This window comes from Urocampus carinirostris, chromosome 12, assembly GCF_059441175.1.
Source record: "Urocampus carinirostris isolate Australia breed hairy pipefish chromosome 12, RoL_Ucar_1.0, whole genome shotgun sequence".
In the NCBI taxonomy this organism is placed as follows: Eukaryota; Metazoa; Chordata; class Actinopteri; order Syngnathiformes; family Syngnathidae; genus Urocampus; species Urocampus carinirostris.
Window position 1 is genome coordinate 32,200,813 of NC_142360.1, and position 25,947 is coordinate 32,226,759.

The following is a 25,947-nucleotide window of genomic DNA, read 5'->3' on the forward strand; positions in this document are numbered from 1 at the left end:
TAATGCTAGCATTTTTTAAGGTAAATTGTAATGGGAAGAACTTCCAGCAACTGAAACTTTGATGGGGTGAGATTTGTCTCAAATTTGAATATATTTGCGATTTACCTAAAAAACATATGTCTAGATAAATGCATATATCCATCCATCCATTATCTTCACCACTTATCCTCAGTAGGGTCGCGGGGGTGCTGGAGCCCATCCCAGCACACAGAGACCATTAATTGGCCCATTCACTCCAAGGGACACCTTGATCCCATATGTACATCGCAGATATATTTGTGGCTCTGCAAAATACAAGATTCAAACATGTTTTTTTTTTATGGGTACTTCAGAAAATGGTAAATTGACTTCCTGAGAAAGTGCTTGAATTTGGCCATGAAAAGGGTATACGAATCCTGTACAAAGCCAATCAACGAGATTAAAACCTTTTCTTGTACATTTACAAAATTCATTTTGGGGAGATAAAGGTTTTATCAGGTAGATATTTTTCTAACCCCCCCAAAAAAAACAGAAAGAATTGGTAGCACTTTTAATGCAAAGAGTGAATGTGAGTATGTGTGTGTAAATATATACATATTTTAGATCTTAAATTACTCACAAAATAAAAAACACATGAATTTTTTTTTTAATAATATCATTTTCTTGATGTACATTTTCTTGTCTTTGTGTTCGGGCATCTTTCTGGTTATTCGTATTTTAACGCTCTTCTTCCATTTCGAGGCTGCAAAACAAAGACAGTGGGAAAAAAATTTTTTTTCAGAATTATTTGTATTTTTTATCAAGTATGTCATCATACCCGGTATAGGAAGTAGCCTCTGCTTTGGATCCCACCGGGTCCTTCCACTTCAGCCTGTGGTGACACAACAGCAAGTCAACTTTTGTGAGTACTTCTCATGTTCTTGCTTTTTTCTTTAGCATCACTGCAAACCTTCGACCCGTAGCAAATAAATTAGGTACCGATACAGTATTTTATCACTCTAACCTACAAATTCTTAACTAATCACGTGATTTCTAAACCGAATGATGGGGAAAAAAATGCACTTTGGAAGGAACGTCAGCCGATAAACATTTGGGATCTTCCTCATTAGCTCAGGAGGTAAAGTGCTCATCTTGGGATCAATAGATTGCAGGTTCGATTCCCGGCTCTTCTGTGTTATATGTTGAAGTGTCCTTGAAAATGGCAAGTGAAGAAAAATGTACAGTTCCCCGCTATTCGAATGTTGGGGAGACTAGGAACAAAACTGCCACCAAATCAGCTCGCTTTTTATGATTGGTACTTTTTTGTAGCTATTTTTATACATATTACAATATTTTTAACATTTTCGTTTGGTGTGCCGGACAGGGTTGCTTTAACTGGATTACTTTCAATTACTTTTGGATTACTCCAATACCAAATGTGCTAATAAAAGACAAAATAAACTAAATATGAATAAAATGACTCAATTTTGTGCAGGCTTGGGGAGTAACGGAATACATGGAACGGCAAAAATAATGTTGGCAAGCTGTTTGGATTTATTTTCATTTTGCTTCTGTCGCATTTTATGTTAGTTTTGCCGGAGATCAAAGAGATCAAAGCCAGGACAGAAAGCTTACCACGTGTTGTGAGTCATAATTTTATTCATATTCAGTTTCTTTTGTCTTTTATTAGCATTTTTGGTATTGGAGTAATCCAAAAGTAATTGAAAGTAATCCAGTTAAAGTAACCCTACCCAACCCTGGTGCCGGATGAGAAAGCCTGATGGACATGAGTCCTACAGGCAGTGGTTCTCCCACCCCTAATATATAGCGTTTCTCAATGTCTATAAGCTTCAATCTAAGCTAACTTAATGAAAGCATGACACAGACACGTATTTGAAGACACCTCAGAAAGGTGTTTTAAACTTCACACACACACAAAAAAGTGTAATATTTCTGCATTATTCAGAGATTCTTACTTGCAGTGAGAGTCCTCTCTGTCGCAGGATGTGCTGGCGGGACATAGAGTGCATTATGGGCTGTATGGGTATCGTGAGAAAAAAACAATTTTAAGATTTTTATTTTTTGTGATATAAATGCTAGGAATCACTTAATAGTGTCAGTTTTTTGGCTTCTAGCGCAATCCCACTTCTCACACAAATTCATACCTGTCAAGCTCCACGGCTCCATGCCCTTACACACTGTCCCTTACAAAATACAAAAACATCTTACACCATTTGTTTTCAAAACTTGTTAATTTATGTAGTTTAACATGTTATATTATACATGTGTTTCGTTATATCATATATACTGTTAATTAACATTTTGTTGTGAGATACTGAGTTGCTTGACATGTATGAGGTTTATTATTAAAAAAGGTTCAAAAATTAAGTAGCTTGGATGTTCACTGAAGAAGGAAAAAATACATGCAAATATAATTAAGTACAACAATACATTTTCTTATTCAAATTAGGAATTCATTTTCTGCATTAAATTATTGTTGGTAATATAGTGATTAAAGGGATCACCACAAACCTGTCTCTTTTCATTTTTTCATTTTATACTTCCGTTTTTTCTTAACTTCTTTACACAACATTAATCATTCGTAATATAATGCATCAAAGCAAATGATGCGTGAGTTTAATGAATTTAGCCGAAAAAGCCGGTTCTCTAAAAAGAGATGGACTACCTTTCACTACATAACTACCACATTAAATCCGAGGCGGCAGATGCATGCGCACAGTAGCATCAAACCGCTCACTTTGTTTGCAACGGAAAAAAACCATACCGAGATAGAAGCTTCCGCGGCGAACTTGTTTGACTTGATTGATTTGCCGTTTCGTGATAGTCGGTGTATACCGTATTGTACCCATAATTGACAAATTTGCGCTTTTCCGTACAGATTTTCTCGTACGTCGTACACGTCTTTAAATGCATATTAAACATACTTCGCACGGCAAAACCGTACAGGTTGACAGGTATGATAGTGTCAGTTTTGTGGCTTCTGGCACCATCCCACTTCTCACGCTAATTACAATGCCAACAAAACAATCTTAACTAAGGAAAATTTCCCTACCTTGGACTTCTGGACCATCATCAAGAAGCAAATTTCCCCCAGAATATCCGATGCCTAAAAAAATGTTGTTTATTTGCCGTGAGTGTGTTAAAAACATTAGGCTATATTCTCTTCGTATATGCAAACGTATTGTGGCGTACATACTTGTCCTTATTTCAGCTTTGGCTCCTCTGCCCATTCTCAAAAAAGTTTTTTTTTATTTTATTTTTTTTATATTTTAGACTCGACTGAGGTCATTAAAGAGACACTGTGTATAATTGACCGATAGATGTCCCTGTATCGTGCAACCGAAAACTAGTGCTACAATTCAAAAGGAAGAATACAAACTACAGACCAAAAAACATGGGGTTTTTTCCCATTTTTTTGCCAATCAGATAACTTTATATTGTTTTTCATATTGGACACCTGCAAAGGAGAATTACATAGGATAACAGTTCAGTATTTTGACTGTTATGCGCACTGCCGTTTGTTGTTTTTACTATTATGAACTGTTTCCATTATTGTCACTACCGGCCAATCGTGTTCTTTGATGTTACACTCTTTGGGGTGGGTCTACATTTGTAATTTATGAAAAAGAAAGGACTTCGTGGAAAGCCGTTAGAACAGGGGTGTCAAACTCATTTTAACTCGGTGGCCACACGATATAACAAACATTCTTTCGAGGGCCTAGTAGATTAGGGGAAAGAAAACAAAAAGAGAGAGAGAGAAGGTGAGAAAAGTAGAAAGGTTCGGACAAAGAAAGAGATAAAGGGAGAGAGAGAGAGAGATAGTCAGAGAGGGGGGGTAAGAGAGAGAAAGAAAGAAACCCAGAGAGAAATAGAAACAGAGAAAGAGTAAAGTAGCAAGCAAGAGAGAGAGAGGAGAGAAAAGGAAGAGAGTAAAACAGGGTAAAAAGACACAGAGAGAAAGAGACAAAGAGGAACCAAGAGAGAGAAAAAAGAGAGAGAGAGAGATAGAAGGGGAGGAAGAGGGAGAGAGTGAGAAAAAATGGAAGAAAGAGAAAGGGAGAGAGAGAGAGATAGAGAGAGAAAGAGAAAGAGCATGAGAGAGCGAGAGAGAAAGAAATCCAAGTACAGCGTTTGTGAGAGGCACCTGGCTTTGGCAACATCAAGTGGACATATTTCAACTTGCAGCTTGTTTTTCTCTTGCGTTTCTCTGAGCGTTGTCTTGTGGGCCAGATTCAATCTCTTCACGGGCCTGATCCGGCCTGCGGACCGCCTGTTTGACACCCCTGCTTTAGAACATGTTGGACTGTTGTGGTCTGGGCTTTCCATTCTGTTCTCCTTGCAAGTTCAAAATGCATTGATATATTCTCTCCTTATTTTGAGGTCCTTCTAAACTTTAAACTTAACACCAGCTTTTCACAAGGATTTTGGTTTTGGGGGTACTCGTTGCAGCACCATGGCAGACAATGATGTCAGCTCCCTCAAGGTGAGGCTCATGTTGTGTAAAAATAATTGTCTTTAAAAAATCATGTTTATATAATATTTAATGTATCAATAGGTTTTGTCATGTCCAGCATGGTCGCCGTGGCGACCGGCTGGCCCCGCCCCCTTGGCACCGGCTGTAGCAGATTTTCTCATTTGCGTGTGTGCTTCTTAAGGGCGGGTTTTGGAGATTGCCGGTTGCGGGTTCATTGCATTACTTTGCATTATTCTGTTCTGTATGACTTGAGGAAACCTGTACTTCCTGTACCCGTTCTGAGTAAAAGCCTGTTTTGTGAGTATTCCTAGTCTGAGTTCCTGTTTGCCTGTAAGCCTGTTTTTTTTTGTCCCTGAGTGTTGGACGACTTTTATTTCCCTAATAAAAGTAACTGATCGTTAACGCGAATGAGTTCACCCTTCCTGCCTCCTGCCTCCGATCTGGTGACAGGTTTTTTAAATTTGATTTAACTTGAGCTAGGAGGTTTTGAATAATATGCAATGCCCCTTTAATGATTTAAAGGGGTCTATGGGAAAAAAAAATTCATGATGGAGATTTTATGTTCCACTTTAAAGCGAGTATGTTTACAATTTAAATGGCCGTGATTAATGTTAGCCATCCCCACAGCACTGCCGTTTGCAAATCATCTGGCTGGCATGTTTGTGAAATGATCAGCAATAAATTCAACATGCCAACTTTACTTCAGAGAATTTGAATGAATGCACCAGGCATTAAAAAAGAGCCCAGTCTTGTTCAAAGGTATGTGTGTAATAAATCAGCACCTGAAAGTCTGCTGAGAAGGAGGAGGAACAGGCTGCACTAATCTGTGGAGGTTAAAAAGATAAAATATTACCAGGATAACAACGAGAACCAACCATGATTGTTGTTTTACTCACCTGGCTAAGGAGCTGCCTCTGGTCGACTGTGGCTTGCTGAGGTTCTGCCGGCGCACCTTTCAGCATGAGCAAAGCGGAGGGAATTAGCACGATGGAAACAAAAATCTTGAAGCTAAACAGGCTCCCATTAAGGGATATCGGAAAACTTCCCCGGTATGGTTCGTAGATTGTCATCAGTATGATTGCAGGCGTCAGCCATTAGCTGTGTAAAAGCTTTTCTTTGGAACGCATGCACTTAATTGTGCTGACATCGGATGAGTGTACCCTCCGTGGACAGAAACTGTCCATAGGTTAGAAGAAAAAACATTTCGGTGAATTAAATGATAGGTTGGTGGTTTTGCTTGTAACATTTCTCACTGTGTGAATATAACTTGTTTTTATATTCCTAAATATAAAAACAATCTTTCACACACACACACACACACACATGAGGTAACGTTTCAATAATCAGTCTAATTGCATCTTTTGTACGTTTATCAGTCTTGTACTCTTTTATTTTGAAGTCGTATTTCAGGGTTATTTTTCTGTTTCCTGTGTGAATAAAGTTAACTGCACACACGGGAGCGGACAGTGCTGCCGGGGCACTCGCCCGGGGTGGGCCACAGGAAAGTGCACTCCCGCTTGGGAAATGTATTTACCTTAATGCTTGTTTTTATTTGAGTAATTCTGCCAACATAGAGTTTATATAAGTTTTAACTTTATCATTAATCCTGATCCCATGGGCCACAGCTGGGGAAGACTGAAGTCTGATGTGGATAGAATAAATGGACAACAGTAACAAACTGATTTGTTTTCAGAGGGATGGAAAGTCAGATTCTGGGATGGATGGGTGGATAAAATGGACAATCGTAGTGGATAATAATTTTTTGAGATGAATGAATGAATGAAATATTGGTTGGATGCGTGAATGCATGAAATTGACATTGGTAGTGGATAGTCACTTTTTGGGATGGATGGGGTTCATGGATGCATGATAGACAGGGTTGGGTAGGGTTACTTTAACCACTAAATATAATAAAATGACTAAATTTTGTGCAGGCTTGGGGAGTAACAGAATACATGGAACGGCAAAAATGATGTTGGCAAGCTGTTTGGATTTATTTTCATTTTGTTTCTGTCGCATTTTATGTTAGTTTTGCCGGAGATCAAAGAGATCAAAGCCAGGAGAGAAAGCTTACTACGTGTTGTGAGTCATAATTTCATTCATATTTAGTTTCTTTTGTCTTTTATTAGCATATTTGTTATTGAAGTAATCCAAAAGTAATTGAAAGTAATCCAGTTAAAGTAACCCTACCCAACCCTGAAAATATCATCCACTGGATGATTGGATGGGTGGATGAACTATGGTTGTGGATAGTATTTTTGGGAGGGATAGAAAGTTATATTTTGGGATGGATGGATAAAATTGGACAATGGGAGTGGATAATCATACTTTGGGATAATAGATGTATGGAAGATTGGATGAAATGATGGATGAATGGATGGATGGATGCATAAAATGCACAATTTTTGTGGTCATTTTTCAGGATGGATGGATGTTAAATTGGTGATGGCCACAAATGACTCTACATTAACAATAAAAACAAATACGACGACAATGGTAATGGATAAATAATGTCGATCTATCTATGGATGGATAAATCAGACATTGGTAGTCGATAATCACTTTTCTGGATGGGTGGGTGGATGAAAGTGTAAAATAGGCAATGGTAGTGTACTGGATGTATTGATTGATGGATGGATGGATGATTGGATGGTTATATAAAATGGACAATGATCATGGATAGTCATTTCTTCAGGATGGGTGGATGATGGATTGCTGTCCGATGGATGAATGAGAAAAAATGATTGTACAGTAAGAAAAAAAATGAATACAATGGTCATAGACAAATCATCTTTTCGCTTGGATGGATGAACGGATGAACAATGGTAGTGGATAGTCATATTTTCGGAGAGAGGGGTTTGATGATGACCAAGGTGGTTAAATGATCTATGAAGAAGAATGCAATGAATAGATAAATGATGTCATCCATTTGATGAGTGGATGGATGGAAAGATGGATGGAAGGATGAACAATGGTAGTGGATAGTATTTTTGGAGGGATAGGAAGACATTTTGGGGGATGGATAGAGGGATGATTGGATGGAATAATGGTTTCATAAAATGGACACTGATAGCGTATAGTTGTTTTTCATGATGGAATGATGGTAAATTAGTGATGGATGGATGGCTGAATGGCCAAAATTGACTACAATAACAATACAAATTAATACAATGATAATATAAATTTGATGTTGATGGATGGATGAATGGACGGGCGGGCGGAATGATGGATAGATGGATGGATAAAACAGACATTGGTAGTTGATCATCACTTTTTTGGCTGGATGGATGCATGGATGGGTAAAATGGGCAATGGTTGTGGACCGGATGGATGGACTGATGACTGGATGGATGAGTTGATGGATGGATGGACGGCTGGATAAAACAGACAATGATCATGTATAGTCATTTTTTAGGATTGGTGGATTATTGATTGGTGTCGAATGGATGAATGATGAAAAAATAATACTATGGTAATAGACAAAAAATTATATTGGATGGATGGAAGGATAGTGGTGGATAATCATATTTTGTGAGAGAGTGGTTTATGGATGGATGGATGATCAACTGGTGATGGACGGCTAAATAGCTCAAATTGTCTGTACAAGAGCAATGATAACCCAGGTGGTTAAAGGATCTGCAAACGGGGAACACGAACACAATGAAAATGGGAATAGATAAATGATGCCATCAATTGGATGAATGAATAATTGTAGTGGATAGTCATATTTTGGAAGAGAGGGAGGGATTGATGGATAAAATGGATGTAATGGACAATGAGAGTGAGTAGTCATGTTTCAGATTGGATGGAGGATTTGGTGACGGACAAAATTGACTAAACAATAACAATGAAAATGAATACAATGTCAATAGTATTAGATAAGTAATCAAACCTATTGGATGGACGGATGGATGAAAAAATATGATTGGAGGTATGTATGAATAATTTTACATTTTGGATGAATGTAGAGCTGGATGATCAATTAACAGACAAATAGGAATAGATGGATGTATGGTGAACTGATTTCATAAACAAATACTAATAAGCAGAAGGAAACCTAGTCACAATAAACATTAAAAGTGGGTGCATGAATAATGTGATTATGTTATTAAAACATCAATAGAGCAAATAGAGAATTTGTAAATGTAATTGGAGCTTAACGTTTGGAATTTATATCCCATCAAATCAAATGAGACTGATTCTACTAAAACAACAAATTAAATGTACCATGAACTTTCTGTATGGCACTAGATCAATTAAAAAAATTGAGTAGCCCAAAAACTATGAAAGTCTCTATCCTTACAATGCACGAGTGGAGCGTTGGCGAGGATGAGGAGGACAACGATGCTGACAGCGATGCTGGCGGCGGCGTCCGCGGCTTTTCCCCCTCTCAGCTGCGTCCGGCGGGTTTTTTTCTCTTCCCTTTGCATGTTCTTTCCTTTGCACTCGCAAGTGACGTTGGAAAGGGGGGCCAGGAGTTTATGAAGGTGGGCGCCACCATGCACGTCATTTGTATGGAGAGGAAGCTGCCATTGGACAACGCAACATTAAGTACGTCGGGGGAATCTCTGAATGAGGTTCTCAAAGTTTTCAAGGGGCTTGACTTGGATTTGTTTGGATTTGGTGTTTTTATGTTCTGTAGCACCAATGCTGTTCAACAGAGGGAAGAAAAGCTCCTAGACCAGGTTTGAGGAGTGGTAAACATTAAAAGAGGAAACATGAAAGTCAAAACTCAAATAAAAGCTGGCAATTTAATGAACAATGGACAAAACATACATTATGGTAAAAGAACACACTTATTTGTTTTAAGGCAGGGATTGGAAACCTATGACTCTTTTCACGAATGCATATGGCTCAGAGATAAAATAGAACTTGAGCAATAATTTAACGGACCCAATCTTGTCCGTAAATCGCTAAATAATCCTGTGTATCGAAGCTCACTAAGGATTCTGTGTTCATTGTTTAGACCAGGGGTGTCAAACTCAATTTAACCCGGGGGCCACACGAGAGAACAAACATTCTCTCGGGGGCCGGAATAGTAGATTAGAGAGAACGAAAAAGGAGAAAAAGAAATAAGAGAAAGAGAGGGAGAGAATAGTAGAAAGGGTGGGACAAAGAAGGAGAGAAAGGGAGAAAGAGAGAGAAAAGAGAGACCGAGCGTGAGAAACAAAATAGATAAAAAGAGAAATAGTGAGAGAGGGGTAAGAAAGAGAGAGAGAGAACAAAATCTAAAGAGAAATAGAAAGAGACAAGGAGAGAAAAGAGAAGGAGAGAAAGAGAGAAGAGGAAAGCAAGAGAGAGATAGATAGAGAGAAAAGGAAGTTAGAGTGAAATAAGGTAAAAATACAGAGACAAAGAGGAACAAAGAAAGAGAAAAAGAGAGACGGGGCTAGTGAAAGAGAGAGAGATAAAGAGTGGAAGGAAGATTGAGAGAGAGAGAGAAAGAGAGATACAAGTACAGCGTTTGTGAGAGGCACCTGGCTTTGGCAACATTAAGTGGATATATTTCAACCTGCAGCTAATTTTTCTCTTGCACTTCTCCGAGCGTTGACTCGCGGGCCTGATCCGGCCCGCGGGCCGCCCGTTTGACACCCCTGGTTTAGACACTTTATAATGAAAAGCTACACAACCAACTTTAAATAACTAGAAGCTCTAGCAAAGCACCTAAGGCAATTCGATTGGGTAAGTGGTAGGAATAGGTGGAGCTATGCACAGGACACCATTGCTATCTGTTTCATGTAGGGGAGCGAACCCCTACCCCCCCAAAAAAACCCTGGAGAGGAATGGGTGCCACCAGGCTATACTTGCCCAAGATACACTACAGGAAGTAGTGCAGCCGATGACACTGAGGGTTAAGAGTTACGTGAACCATTCTTCAGAATAGTTTCCATTAATGAGTGTTTCAATAGCTGTGTTTGGGGCATTATCAGTTGAAGCTGCTTCGTGATGGTCTCGAGATTTATCTTCTCTTCAGAATGAAGACACGTACAAGTCTTGAGAACATTTTCTATCTGATATACAGTGGAACCTCGCTAGTTCGCGGTTCCACTTTTGCGGGTCTAAAAAATATACCTTACCTTCTCAATAAAAGCATTAATTGACTTGATGCGATTGAGCGCGAGCTTATGTCAACTGAGGACACAGTGTGGACACTCTTATTGTGAAGGGGAGGGGGAGGCCCTGACACAATGCTTAGTCATGGTGAGTTACCACTTCGCTACCCCCCCTCCTTCAACTCCTCCCACCTCACCCCCTTCTTATGTGGCGCTCAGTTTATCATTTAGGAACTCGGCGACGCGACGTAAGTATATTCTCTTCTGTCACATTTCATCTCAAGTTTGACTTTATTATACCAAAAGCGAGCGGTTGTTTGTACTACCTAAACACGGCTAATTGTGTGTGCTTTCGTGTATTTGTTGTAAAAGCCGTTCGATGCCGCTAGCTAAAGTATGTTGTTATTGTCAGAAGGTAGCTCTTTCACTTTCATTAAAATGAACACAGAGCGTTTTTTTAACTGTTGTTTCCCAAAATGCTTCACAAACACTCATCAAATATCACATTTTCACTGTTTTTATTTTCAATATGTAACCGGTAGTGTGAACAAGCGAAATAAACTGCGATGGCTGCATGTGGTTGAGAGCGGTCAATACAATCATACTGAATGGTTCATAGTGGTTTCGCCGCCGTCCTATTCCGTGTACCGTAAATTCCGGACTATAAGCCGCTACTTTTTTCCCAAATGTTCAGCCCTGCGGCTTATTCAGTGAAGCAGCCTATTTATGAAATTTTTCTAATGGCCACCAGTGGCACTCGAGTACGAAAGGTAAGATTTAGACCGGTAGTTTGCGTGCGAATTGTACGTATGACAAAGATTCTTTCCTATAGTAAGAAAGACGCGAGTTAGGAGTAGCGTGGTGGTACCTTTCACAGGCACGGTTTGGGATGAAAGTTATGTTATTATTATTAAAACTTTGAAAACTGTCTCGGTGTACCGTCTTTCTTTGTAAATATTTGTAATGTATAATATGTCTTTGCAACTGTATATTTCTGTAATGTATTTATTTTAGAGACTTATTGTGATCAAAAAGAAGAGGCGGAGCAAACGCGGGCTGACGGGAAATGGGGTGAAGCTGAGTTAAATCTGTTTGTTTTTGCAGCGGACAATAGTGGATACTTATTTTTCCCACCCTTAACTTTGGAAATATCCATTTTTTTCATTGGATTAATTTTAACGGGACCCAGACTTTAAAGGTCTGCATTAAATTGTAAGTACCGGTATCATTTTCTGTTCATGTCGCTGACTGCGATAATTGCATTGTGTACCGTATCTGCAGTCACAATCGCGGCAGCTATAGTTAGATTCGAGGCAAACTTGTGTCTGTGCCACATGGTTTAACGTGGGCTCATGCGGCCTATATACAGTTGCGGCTTGTATAAAGACAAAATCTGTAAAATCCGGAAAATATGGTGCGGCTTGTATAATCAGGTGCGCTCAATAGTCCGGAATGTACGGTAAATTATGTAAGACATGGCTACACTTGTGGGTCATGTTTTGGTTAATTCAGTTCCAGTGTGAAGAGTATTGGATGAGTCACCCAATTACTCCTTGCCATCATGCCAGCGATCACTTCGGTTTAATGGCGTGTATTGTATATTGTATACCTGTATATATTTTTTTAAGCATTTTAGACTTCGCTGATTTTCAGTTTTCGCGGGTGGTCTCGGTCCCCATTAACCGTGATAACCGAGGGATTACTGTACTGTGATAACATGCTGGGTTATATTCCAGGGCGGCTTTGCGATTTCCGGCACACATCAAATCCCCAAACTTGCGATTAATCGGCGGAGCAATTGCGAGGAGCCGTTGCCGTCCCCACCCATGCCCGTACTCCCACGCCGCATCGTCCCTCTTCCTGCCGACGAGCGATCTCAGGGCCAATTTGATTCAGTGCAAACTAAGAGCGGCGCTCCCTGGTGCGGTTCCATCTTTTTCCATGGTGTTGTGGAAATGTCAAGACCTTTGGAATTAATTTGTTTTAATTATGACTGGGACTCCCCAAGAAAGGTTTGTTTGCATTGAAGTTCTCCGAGGACGACAGCAATGGCACAACACAAACAGTCACATATGGCGGCCACCTATTTCGGAACCGCATACATTTAACTGTTGTCGGAATACATTCGAAAATTCCCAAAAGTTTCTGGCTTTCATTTCACAGCATTTTTGCATTAATACAATCCAATTCTTTTTTATTTTCTGTTGAAAAATATAATAGAAGCTACATGATTTATATAGCAGATATTTTACCTCATTTTTTTGACCAATATGAAAGGAATAACACACAAAAAGTATGTTTTGACATTCATATCATAGATATTATTCTTATTTTAAAAAAGTAAGACTATATCCATATTTAAAAAAAAAAAACTAAAATACAGAAATACTTTAAAACTATGAAACCTTAGTCTGATATGTGATGAAGAAACTATATGAGACATATTTGTGACGGTTGCCCATTGCCCTCACTTGGGCCCACCAGTTTGGCTCCAGCTGCGGCTCGTTGATTGGCTTCCCTCCTATTTAAACTCAGTGCTCTTATTCGCTCCTTGTTAGCCCATCAACGAACCTCTGCACTTGCAAGACGTGTATTTTGACTCCGTCCGGTATCCTGTTCGTGTATCCCGTATCCGGTATCGATCCCGCCTGTCTCTTCCTGCCTGGTATCTTGCTTCAGTCTCCAGTATCCGGTATCGATCCCATCTGTCTCCTCCTGTCCGGTATCTTGCTCCATTCTCCAGTAATGGGTATTGATCGCGTCTGTCATATCCTGTCGAGTATCTTGCTCCAGTCTCCAGTATCCGGTATCAATCCTGTCTGTCTCGTCCTGTCCGGTACCTTTTTCCAGTATCCCATATTGATCCCGTCTGTCCCGTCCTATCCGGTATCTTACCCCAGTATCTGGTATCGATTCTGTCTGTCCTGCCCTGTCCGGTATCTTTCTCGTGTATCGATCCCGTCTGTCCCATCCTGTACTGTATCTTGCTCCAGTATCCGGTATTGATCCCCTCTGTCCCGCCCTGTCCGGTATCTGCTAGTGTATCCTGTATTGATCCCGTCTGTCCTGTCCTGTTCTCTTCCGCTCAGCAATAACGGAATCGCTGGCGTTTGTGTTCCAGCGCATGACTGCCCCGTTCCCGTAAAATAAAGCTTGTGTGAAAACGTTACGCGTCTGGGTCCACCGTCTGCTCGAGTTCTGACAATCTTTGAATTTTTTCATGAAAGAATATGTATGGATGACACAAATAAATTGTGAACAACTGTTAAAAGGACAGTGACTATTATTTAGCATCTCCTTCTATTAAAAAGGAAAGACTTTAATCATTAAAAAAACAGTACTGATTTTAAAAATATATACATGAAAACGATATCAACGTGCATTTTATTTTAACTATTCACAAGCCAAACATTTGTTTGATTAACATCAGCCTCACCTAGAGGGAGCTGACTTTGTCCGCCATCCTGCTGCTACTCGTGCCCAAAAAAAAAAAAAAAACTCGTCAGTGTTGGCAAAAAAGAAATATAGTACTGTTTGAGCACGCCAAATTTTGTGTTGTCTGTCATGTCCTGCACGGTTGTCATGGCGCCCAGCTGGCCCCGCCACTTGACACCGGCTGACCTGCATTTCCTGATTGCTCCTATGGGTACTTAAACGCGCCTTTTGGAACTGCCCTTTGCCAGATCGTTGTTCACCCTTGTTGAAAACCTGTTCATGCCTGTTTGATACCTGTTTATTCTTGTTATGCTTGTTGGTCTTTGTTGCACTTTGGTGTAACATTCTGAGAGATTCCTGCAAGTTGTGTTTAATCCCGTTAAATGCCTAGTATGTAGTTTTGCCTGCATTTGAGCCTGCTTTGTTTTGTTTTTGGTCCGTTTGTGTGTTGGACAACTTTTCTTTCTCAATTAAAGTGACAGATCGTCTACGCAAATGAGTTCCAACTTCCTGCTTCCCGACCCATTTCGTGACAGTGTCACCTTATCCCGAGGTCTACTGTATACGTTTTTTAGGCAGGAAATTGGTCCATTTGAGCTGGTTGCCGAATGGCAGCTAGCACCCCGATGAAAAACGTGCTTCTCAGGCAGTGAAATAATATCGCAAACACGGAGCATGTAAAATGAATCTAAGTGAGTTATGTGGCCAATTAGTATATTTGATCACGACAGAGATTCCAATGTCACGGTGGAGGGCCAATCTGAACGTAATTGCAATAACGTTAGACACACATGCATAATTTGAGTCCCGTCTCAGCAGAAAATCATAGATGATTAAAATGAAATGAAGCAGGGAAGTCGGGATGTGGCGACTTCCACTTACAGTCTGCAGCGGAAACAACATGTAGGGTTTTGTTTGGGAGCGCACAACAGCTTGATTTTTGAAATGTGGATTTTAATAATACAATGTTTGAAGGGACAGTATTTTTCTTACCTTTATTATTATCTTTATTACACTGTATTATGTCATGCAACTGAAAAGCACAAAGAAGAATACGAACTATGGAGACTTAAAGTGACCAAAGAGCACCAATTATTCTTCTAATTTTTTTGCCAAGAATTTGAGGTTTTTGAGTACCCTACCTGCAAGATGGCGGATGAAAGTTCTCTTTAAGTGAGGCTCACGTAATGTAAACTAAATACAAATGTCTTGACCTACAAGTATTTTACCACTAGGAGGTGCAAATTAATACACAATGTCACTTTAAGGTGGGAAATAGATCTTTCTACCCACTTTTTACAGCATTTTCCCCACTTTAGATACAGACAGACAGACAGACAGACAGACAGACAGACAGACAGACAGACAGACAGACAGACAGACAGATAGATAGATAGATAGATAGATAGATAGATAGATACTTTATTCATCCCCGTAGGGAAATTCACACTTCCAGCAGTATCCTTGTGTTGAAAATAAAATCATAATAAAATAAAAGGAATAGAACATTAACAACACATTTGTGCGTGCCCAAAAGCTCCCTCACACAATACCTTCCCCTACTTTTATCAGTTGAGAATATCATGTGCTTCGTAAAAAAATTGTGAGTTAATGCGATAAATCGCTGTAGTTTTTTGTGCATTTTTCATTGACTATGGGTTCCAAGGTTATGATACTGAAAGGAGAAGCAAAGCCATGATAACCATGGAAAGGAAGCTTGCAATTATCAAGAAATACGAAGGAGGCACATAAATGGCTACGCTCGCTTAATTTAAATTTGACTTTGAAAATGTTTAGCATAACTTTTGTTTTTATAGATACAGGAGATGATAATAGATCTCCGTAGAGATTTATTGTTCTATATACCAGCTCAGTAGCCTAGATGGTAAGGCGCCCGCTTTGAGACTGGGAGGTCGGTGGTTCGCGCCCCGGCCGAGTCATTCCTAAGACTTAAAAAGTGGTCGGCGGCGCCCTCTGTTGGCTGCGGCTGCATCGGCTCGCTACAACGGGTCAGGTGCAATCGACATTTCGTTCTGTGTACATTGTTACACAGAATGACAATACAAGGAAATTATTATTATTATTATTATTATATTCTTTATCAATTATCCATTGGCCAAATCATAACACACTACAACGCCAAGAGGCCGAGACACTTGCTCCCAGCCAAGAGGCTGAGTCAAGGTCCTACCCACAGGGCCAAGCAGTGATCATCCTACCCTCATGGAGTAAACAGTTCAAAAGCTACAATTGACGAAGTACCCAGTCCAAAAACAACAGCCAGCAGATTGAACGCAAAATGATACCGGTACTTAAGATATGACGCAGACCTGCAGAGTCCGGGTCCTGTTGAAAATAATCCAAGGAAAAAAAATGTATATTTCCAAAGGTAAGGGTGGGAAAAATATATATCCACTATTGTCCGCTGCGTCCACAAACACGTCTCACCTTTACTCCACTTCCCATCAGCCCCCGTTGTATTCGCCCCTTCTTTTTGATTCGCCCGTGGAAAACATATCAGAATAAGTCTCTAAAATAAATACATTACAAAAATATACAGTTGCAAATACATATTATACATGGTTACACATATTTACAAAGAAAGAGGGTAGACCGAGAGAGTTTTCAAAGCTTTAATAATAATATTATAACTTTCATCCCAAACAGTGTCTGTGAAGGGTAGCAAAACGCTACTAGAAAAACGCTCGCAACACAAGTAAACGGGTCTGTTAAAAAAAATACGGTATTTGTAAAAATCATGGTAAACCGTGCTCATCTTCCTCCTTATAACTGATGTCAAAAGTCTCTTCCCCAGTATGGGAAAGAGACTTTGTCATATAGACGTCGTCCTACGTTCCGTAATTCAAAAACACGCTAGCAACACACTAGCATATTTTCCACCGGTCTAAATCTTACCTTTTGTACTCGAGCGCCGCTGGCGGCTGTTAGAAAAAAGAAATTATTTGGCCGCATCACTGAATAAGCCGCAGAGTTGAACGTTTGGGGAAAAAGTAGCGGCTTATAGTCCGGAATTTACGGTACTCTATTCTTTTACATCTATTATATTATCATTTTTGAAATTCCGCGTGTCAAATGATTTCCTGTATATATCATGTTTATGGTTTATACTAGCTGAATACAAATAAAAGCAAAGCAAAACAAAGCATGATTGTTTTATAAGATCAGCTGTGTAACAATAAAAACCACTTAACTACACTGAAATAACAACACACATTAAGAAGAGGACACAAAAAATTGCATGTAAAAGCATTAGGTTTTATTTGGATAATAGCAGTATACAGTAAAAAAGAAAAAAAAAAATCTCTCATCACTGCGTCATATTTTCTCTTGTGCTAACTGATTTTCCCTCTCGAACATCCACGACAACAATCTAGCTCGTATTGCGTTCTGGTACGCAGCCGAGGCGGAGGCGCTCTTTGCGAGGTCACACGCTTGCAAATTACATGATTGCTTTAAAACCAAACTACGCGCATGATCGAAACCCGTGACCCCCCCAGCCCCCAACCTCTCCAAACCCCAATAAGCAAAGAGCGTAATAGGCTCTTTCATGCTACTCTGACGCGCAATTTGGCTGAGCTGCTGAGCGGTTGCCTGGCCTTACCTCCGGGTTACCAAAGAAGGCCTTTGCCTCTGATGACTTCCCAGCAATCTTGGGTCAGCTTTTTGCTTTTGGCGTACTTTAATTTACCACGTAAATTGTGAACCACTCTGCTTGGGTAAATATCTAAACCAATGCACAGAGTGTAGAATAACACAACATTGTCCGTGTTTGTGTTTTTGGGTAGGACCTGCATACCTGTCAACCTGTACGTTTTTGCCGTACAAAGTACGTTTATTATGCATTTTAAGACGTGTACGGCGTGCAAGAAAATCTGTACGGAAAAACTCAAATTTGGCAATTATGGTTACCATCCGGTATACACCGACTATCAAGAAACGGCAAATCAATCAAGTCAAACGAGTTTGAGTTGTGTAGTGAAAGGAAGTCCATCTCTTTTTAGAGAAGCTGCTTTTTCGGCTCAACTCATTAAAGAGAGCCGGCTCTCAAACGGCTCACTTGCTTTGATGCATTATATTACGAATTATTATGTTGTATAAAGAAGTGTAAAAAAAAAGGAACTATAAAAGGAGAAAATGAAAAAAGAAAGGCTTGTGGTTATCCCTTTAATCAGTATATTACCAACAATAATTTAATCCAGAAAATGAATTAATAATTTGAATTAAAAAATGTATTATTCTACTTAATTATATTTGCATGTATTTTTTCCTTCGACAGTTAACGTCCAAACTACTTCATTTTTGAACTTTTTTTATTATAAACATCATTCATGTCGAGCAACTCAGTATCTCACAACAAAATTTAATTAAAAATATATGTGATATAATGAAACACATGTACAATATAACATGTTAAACTACATAAATAAACACGTTTGAAAAAATATATGGTTTAAGATTATTTTGTATTTTGTAAGGGAAATTACGACAGTTTGTAAGGGCATGAAGCCCTGGAGGTTGACATGTATGGACCTGAAAGGTTTCGCCTGAACCTCAGCCCAGTTCTTCTACCTTTGATGCTTCCTATAATAGAAATAAGAACCAGGAGACTGCAAATTCTCCTTTAACTTTTTACTAGATGCCAGAAAGATCGAATACACAGTTGTGGAGCCTCCTTCAGCATGACGTGAAAGAAGTCTTTCTAGTCAAAGGTAGGGCCTAGCCTTAAACTGTCTTGCCCGCCCACCCATGCATGGGGGTGGCGACATGGCTTTCAATACGGCCCAAACCCGATCTTTCTTGCTAATTTAATTTTTTGATTGTCCACTTGTTATGTGTTCTGTGTTTTTTTTTCTTCATGGAGTATCTGCACAACATGCACATTACTGTGACGACCTCGGAAGGGTGATTTTTGCCGACTCTGACAAGCCATTCCTTATCGGAAACGGGAAATATCTACGGGGTTTACGGGGTAGTCAGGGTTCGGAAGACCTAGACAACTCTGTAAGATGGAGCACACGCGCTAACCACTGCGCCGCCGTGCTGCCCACAGTCACATCTATTGATCAAATATTCCACACCATCCCTTTAAAAAAAATACACAAACTGGTAGAGGGTGACACGGCGGTTGAGTGGTTAGCACGTCCGCGGCACAGTCCTAAAGCCATGGGATCAAATCCAGCTACCAGCCTTCCTGTGCAGTGTTTGCATGTTCTCCTGGTGCTTGTGTAGGTTTCATCCGGCACTCTGGTTTCCTTCCACATTATAAAAACATGCATATGAGGTTAATTGGTCCGTCCAAATTGTCCCTATGTGGAAATGAGCCAGTGAGTTGTCTCTCCCTGTGTGCCCTTGCTGGCTACCAATTCAGGGTGTCCCCTGCCCACTGCCCAAAGACAGCTGTGATGGGTTCCGGCACCCCTGTGACCCTACTGAGAATAAGCGGTGAAGATAATGGACAAACTGGTAGACAGATAAACACAACTAACACACAAAACTACACAAACACATAAACAGACAGACGGATGGACAGGCGGACAGACAGAAAAAAAAACTTGAATGAGTCCAACATAAATGTGTGTGTGTGGGGGGGGGGTGTGTGTATGTGATAAATCAATGCACATTGTGCCAATGATCGCCTATTTTTTGTGAATTGCAAATTGATAGAATGTGATCAAACTTTACCTCACTCTCTGCCGTTCTTAATATGACGTAATGCGCGCAAGGGCTCTCCTTCTCACAACCCCTTAACATTTTGAGGGATGTTTCCCCTTTTTATAAGCATTGTTAGATTGACTGAAGTAAATTGACTCAATCCCTCTCTACCTGGGTGACACGTTGACGGCAATGTTCCCTGTAATTTTCCTTACGGGTCTGAGCGTTCACACAAAGTCGGTGAGCAACGCTTGACACAACAGTGAGCAACCATAATCCCAAGTGTGGCAAGATAATTAATTATCAAACATGTCCAAAACTTGACATCAAGTTACATTTTGCTGAGTTTCCGGCAATGCAAAATTATTTTTCTCTTTTGAATGAATTGACTCATGTACTATTGCAAAGGTTGTAGGACCTACAAATGTCGTTTGTTCTTACAATTCTTTCACAAGATTTCCATTTCTTTTTATTTCCTGATATATTTTGTCGCATAATATTAACATTTTTGGGGGCTTATTTAGTTGGTTGTAAGATACAGAACTGTACTTAATCACATTTTTAGTGGAAGTACAATGTTGGCAACAAGATTCACTTGATGTAATTGGAAATTATTTGAATGCAACACAAATGTTTTCTTCTTTTTTCTGTGTTTTTTTTCTACTTTTTTTAAATTCCTTTAAAAAATATTGTTCTCCATTTACTTTTTTCCTACATTTCTTTCTTTTCTTTTTTTTCTGGCTTTTTTTTTCAATTTTTCCTTCTTTTTTTCTCTTCATTTTGTTTCTTTTTTTCTCAGCTATTCACTACATTTTCATTTTGGTATTTTTTCTTTTTTGTTCTATTCCCCCCTTCCTTTAAGTCATTTTGTGCATAATTTTACATAATATTTGGTCATGTTGATTTTAAAGAAGCAAAAACAACCCGAAGAGTCGTTTAGAACCCGAAAGAGCCGGTTCCTTTTAGTGAGCCGAGCTGAAGAAGCCGGTTCTCGACAAACTCTACTAACTTTACTTTTCAACTTCGTTCGACATTGACTTCAAAATACTGCATTTAGGACACAACGTCAGGGGAACCCGTGTATTTTTACCTTCATGCACTGTAACTTTGACTTAAGTCGCTTCTTAATTGATAATTTTGAGCCCTCATTTTTGTGCGCTGGCTAGATTTTCTTGTGCGCTGAGAATGTGCGAGCAGTGCGCAATTGCGCACGCGTGCAGCTTAGAGGGAACACTGGTTGACGGTCACCTGCTGAAACGCGTGTGGCATCACTACGCTTTGATTTTTTTCATCAAATAAGGCACGGATTGGAACAACCTATCGAGAAAATTGTTGCGCGGGAGTGTGTCATCTACTGAGCGTCTACTCGTGTTTCGAGCGTGACGTCACTAGATTGTTTAGAAACAATCTCCAGTTTCAATGATTTGTCCCTTGATAGTCTAACACAGATGATCAGTAGGGCCAAACAAACTTTATGCCTGCTTGATCTGTTTCCAGCTTCACTGGTGAAGGATCTGTTTGGGATCTTAGGACCATCAGTTTTAAATATTATTAATATATCGCTATCCTCAAGTATTGTTCCTGTAGCTTTCAAGTCTGCCGTCATTAAACCCACGCTTAAGCGACCTAACCTTGACCCAGAAAGCCTAGGTAATTATAGGCCAGTGTCAAATCTGCCATTTTTTGCAAAATTACTTGAAAAGGTCGTTGCACAGCAGCATGTCAACGATTGCAGCTGGCAGAGATGGGAAGCTGCGTCGTGGCCGTCATAGACCTACTGGACTAGTTCACAGGTTAAGGGCATCGTTGCTGTCATGCACTTTCCGGACAAATTTTCAACATGTTACCTGGTGTTTACTATGTTTATGTACTGTAATGCTAAATCTATTTTACCCTGGTCATCCTGGAAGGGGGATTACCACTTGTGAGGCCCCTTCTCAAGGTTTCTTTTTTCCTCACGCTGAGGTTTTGAGTTGTTCCTTGCCCGCATGTTGGTTTAAGATCAGGTAATTGTGTAATTGTAATCCTGTGCAGTCCTTTGAGACATTTTTGTGATTAAGGGCTATATAAATAAATGTGACTTGACTTGACTTGACTAGATGTGTCACTGAATCCAGCGAGACTTTGAGACTTCAACACTTTTGCAGCGAGCATTCGACCCTTGTCTCAAGTGTCTGCTTGGAGCGTAACATCACTAGTTTGGACACTTTGTCACTTTGTGAACCCATCTTTGTTTGTCACGTTCTACCGAGTAGATAATAATAGATACGCACAAATACACGAGTCAAGTCAAGTCAAGTCAAGTCAAGTCAAGTCAAATTTATTTATACAGCCCTTAATCACAAAAATGTCTCAAAGGACTGCACAGGATTACAGTTACAAAATTACACAATTACCTGATCTTAAACCAGCATGCGGGCAAGGAAAAACTCAAAAACCTCAGTGTGAGGAGAAAAGAGAAACCTTGAGAAAGGACCTCACATGTGGTAATCCCCCTTCCAGGATTGACCAGGGTGAATTACAATTAGCATTACTGTACACATAATAGTAAACATAAGGTAAGATGTTGAAAATGTCCGGAAAGTCAAGTCAAGTCAAGTCATTTTTATTTGTATAGCCCTAAATCACGAAGAGTCTCAAAGGGCTTCACAGATTGTTACACTATATTACACAAACTATTTTCAACCGACAAGAGGAGTAGGTTATTCGTATGCAATGGAGTAGAAGTGAGTTTTAAGTTTAGATTTAAACATTTCCACTGAGGTTGCAGATCGAATCTCAGGGGGAAGAGCATTCCACAGCACCGGTGCCCGGATGGAGAACGCTCTCGAACCAGCAGAAGACTTCTTTGCTCTCGTGATCATCAGAAGACCAGCACTCTCAGATCGTAGGCTTCGGCCCGGGACATAGTGGCAGATCAGATCTGAAAGATAAGAGGGAGCAAGTCCATGTATGATTTTGTACAATACTAAGAGAACTTTGAAGTCACATCTTTGGCTAACTGGGAGCCAATGCAGGTTAGCCAAAATCGGTGTTATGTGATCGTACTTTTTTGTCCTGGTTAAGAGCCTCGCTGCGGCATTTTGTACTAGCTGAAGAGACTTGATTCTGGACTTCGGGAGACCGGAGAGTAGTGCATTGCAGTAATCGAGACGGGAGGTAACAAATGCATGAATTAATGTTTCCGCATCAGACTGAGACAGTATTGAACGGATTTTAGCAATGTTGCGAAGATGGAAGAAGGCAGTTCTAGTAATTTGTTTTACATGCATCTCAAAGGATAGTTCAGGGTCAAATATGACACCTAAATTTTTAACTGAGTCACTCTGTGTGATGTGACATTTGTCAATGTTCACAGCAGTTTTTGAGAATAAGTCCCGGCATTTAGAAGGACCAATGACTAACATTTCAGTCTTTTCAGAGTTAAGACGCAAGAAGTTGAGTGACATCCACTCTTTTATCTCAGTGAGACAGGCCTCCAAATTTCCACAGTTTAGTGTGGAAGATTCCTCCAACGGAAGATATAGTTGAGTGTCGTCTGCATAGCAATGGAAGCTGATATTGTACTTGCGAATAATATCACCTAACGGAAGCATGTAAATGTTGAAAAGTAGGGGGCCGAGCACTGAACCCTGCGGAACACCGCAGGTAACATTAAAGGGCTCAGATGTCGTTTCACCATATTTAACACAGTGTGTCCTATCTGAGAGGTAGGATTTGAACCACGAGAGGACAGCTCCTGAGAGACCAATCCATTTTTCCAACCGTTCTAGTAGGATATTGTGGCGCACTGTGTCAAAAGCAGCACTAAGATCCAGCAGCAGCAAAAGTGATGAAGCGCCAGAATCCATTGACATTAGGAGATCATTTGTTACCTTGATCAGAGCTGTCTCAGTAGAGTGGTTAGCCCTGAATCCTGATTGCATGGATTCAAAAAGGTTATTCTCCGATATGAAAGCATTCAGCTGCTGTGCCACTACTCTTTCGAGTACTTTAGAGAGGAAAGGTAGGTTTGACACAGGTCTGTAATTACTTAATATTTCTGGATCAAGGTTGGGTCGTTTCAGTGTGGGTTTAATAACGGCGGACTTAAAAGCTGCTGGAACTACACCTGAGGAGAGTGATGTATTTATAATATTTAGAACTGAAGGCCCAAGGACGCTAAAAAGACTTTTAATAAGTGAACCTGGGAGCGGGTCGAACTGGCAAGTTGTCGGTTTGGCCGCATTCACCACTTGTTTGAGATCATCAAGTGACAGTTCACTAAAACCGGCCATTTTCCCAGGGCAGCCACCCTGTCGTGCATCTGTAAATTTCAGTCCTTTAATACGTGTGGTACTAACAATATCTTTTGCAATTTCTTCCTGTATGCATTGAATCTTCTTAGTGAAGAAGACCATTAAGTCCTGAGCAGAGTGTGTCGAACTGTCTGCGATAGGCTGTTGCCTTGTAAGCGATGCTACAGTGTCAAAAAGGGCTTTGGGGTTGTTCTTTTGAGACACAATCACCTTCGAAAGGTAGGCCGATTTTGCAGAGGCAAGGGCCGCTTTATACTTTAACAAGCTGTCACACCAGGTTTGATGGAAAACCTCAAGCTTGGTAGCGCGCCATTTTCTCTCCCATTTCCTGCATTCTTTTTTAAGGGTTCTAGTTTCCTCAGTAAACCAAGGTGTGCGTCTTTTAGGACGTGATTTTAGTTTTATGGGCGCTATTGAATCCAGCACACTAGTCAGGGTGGTATTGAACTCATTCATGAGTGAGTCAATCGAGCCATTGTATTTAGGAAAGGACGCAACTGCTCCAGGAAGGAGTTCAAAGAGCTCAGAAACTGTGCCAGTGCTTATATTGCGTCCGCTAGATCCCTCAGCTTTATTAACTTTACATTTAGTTAGCACCTCAAATGTCACTAAATAATGATCAGAGATAACAGTAGTACACGGTAGCACCATAATGTTTGAGGTTAAAACTCCTCGAGTCAGAATCAAGTCTAGCGTGTTCCCATTTTTATGGGTTGGCAAGTCAACCAGTTGAGTAAAACCAAATGCATCAATTAGAGAACTAAACGCAATAGTAAGTGAACTGTGTGGGGAGTTCATATGAATGTTAAAGTCTCCCATAATTATTATTTTGTCTGCATAGGTTACTAGTTCAGACAAAAGTTCAGCAAATTCGTCTAAGAAAGTTGTGTATGGCCCAGGTGCACGATAGATAGTTATTACATCAATTGACAATTGAGGGGACCGCATCACAAGAGCCTCAAACGTTTTGTAATTATTAGAGGTACGTGTATTAAATTTGAGCGATTTTTCAGAGATTAGCGCAACACCACCACCTCTTTTCAGCGTGCGTGCTATATGACTACTCTCGTAGTCTGGGGGAGAGGCATAATTTAGCGCTAAGTGCTCATCCGGGCGTAACCACGTTTCACAAAGACCCATACAGTTAAGTTTATAATCACGAATAATGTTATCAACAAGTAAAGCTTTTGGAGCAAGCGATCTAATATTTAACAGACCAAATTTCAGCTTTGCTGAATCATTTGACTTAGCTGAACTCTTTGTAGTCTTTGTCGAGATCTTCAAAAGCTCCCGGCGTTGTGGCCGCTCGTGAGCGCTGAGTTCAAAGCGTCGGTTGTCCGGCGAGGAATGAATGGTGGAATTAGTTACATCCTCGCGTCCATCTTGCTGCTTGGACTTCACACGCTTCACACATCTACCTGCACGGCAACCACGTTTCTGTTTTCTTTCTTTACGGGGCCGCCGCCGCCGTTTTTTAAGAGGAATAGCTGTCCACAAGGATGCCGGGTCTCTTTGAAGTTCGCTCGGTATATCATGGGCGGTATAAAAAGTGCCCGAATAATCGAAATTTAGACGCCCACCCAACCGAATAAGTTCGTCCCTACTGTAAGTGTTTTTGGCCACACATGTGTCCAAAAGTGAAAGCAAAAAAGACAAGAGAACGGCAATAAATAGAAGATTAGCTGGAGAGCTCGCCGCAAGCATGTATCCATGCGCAGTCGCCATCTTGAAATCTGAGTGCATGACATCAACGACGCCCCCAGCCTGCAAACCAGTCCAGAAAGTCTATGACGGCCACGACGCTGCCTCCCGTCTCTGCCAGCTGGTAAATGCAGGGGTTGACATGCTTCAGGTCAGACGCTGGTCCACTGACCCATCCCAAATCATCCTTCTCCTTCGTATCAGCCAGGCAGGCGTCGGAAAAAGACAGGACAAAACAGAATATGAGGTGGGCATCAATCATACGCTTTGGAATAGAAGTGTGTCTTAAGCCTCGATTTAAAAACTTCCGTTGAGGTTGCAGATCTTATCTCCA

The 25,947-nt window shown here is 40.3% G+C and overlaps 1 protein-coding gene across 2 annotated transcripts; it reads right to left on the reverse strand.

The window, feature by feature from the left end:
* Positions 1–577: 577 nt before the first annotated feature.
* Positions 578–8,887, reverse strand: nmu (neuromedin U). Of its 2 annotated transcripts, none has more exons than XM_088350327.1 (7): positions 8,757–8,887; positions 5,350–5,405; positions 5,236–5,277; positions 3,032–3,085; positions 1,935–1,967; positions 797–850; positions 578–721 (listed from the first exon to the last, which is right to left on the reverse strand). In XM_088350327.1, exons 1-7 carry the CDS (start codon positions 8,881–8,883, stop codon positions 686–688), a joined length of 402 nt encoding a protein of 133 aa, XP_088206453.1. In that variant the 5' UTR covers positions 8,884–8,887; the 3' UTR covers positions 578–685. The 2 variants fall into 2 exon arrangements, with proteins under 2 accessions (XP_088206453.1, XP_088206452.1); XM_088350326.1 differs by having other exon boundaries at positions 1,935–1,994.
* Positions 8,888–25,947: the final 17,060 nt, after the last annotated feature.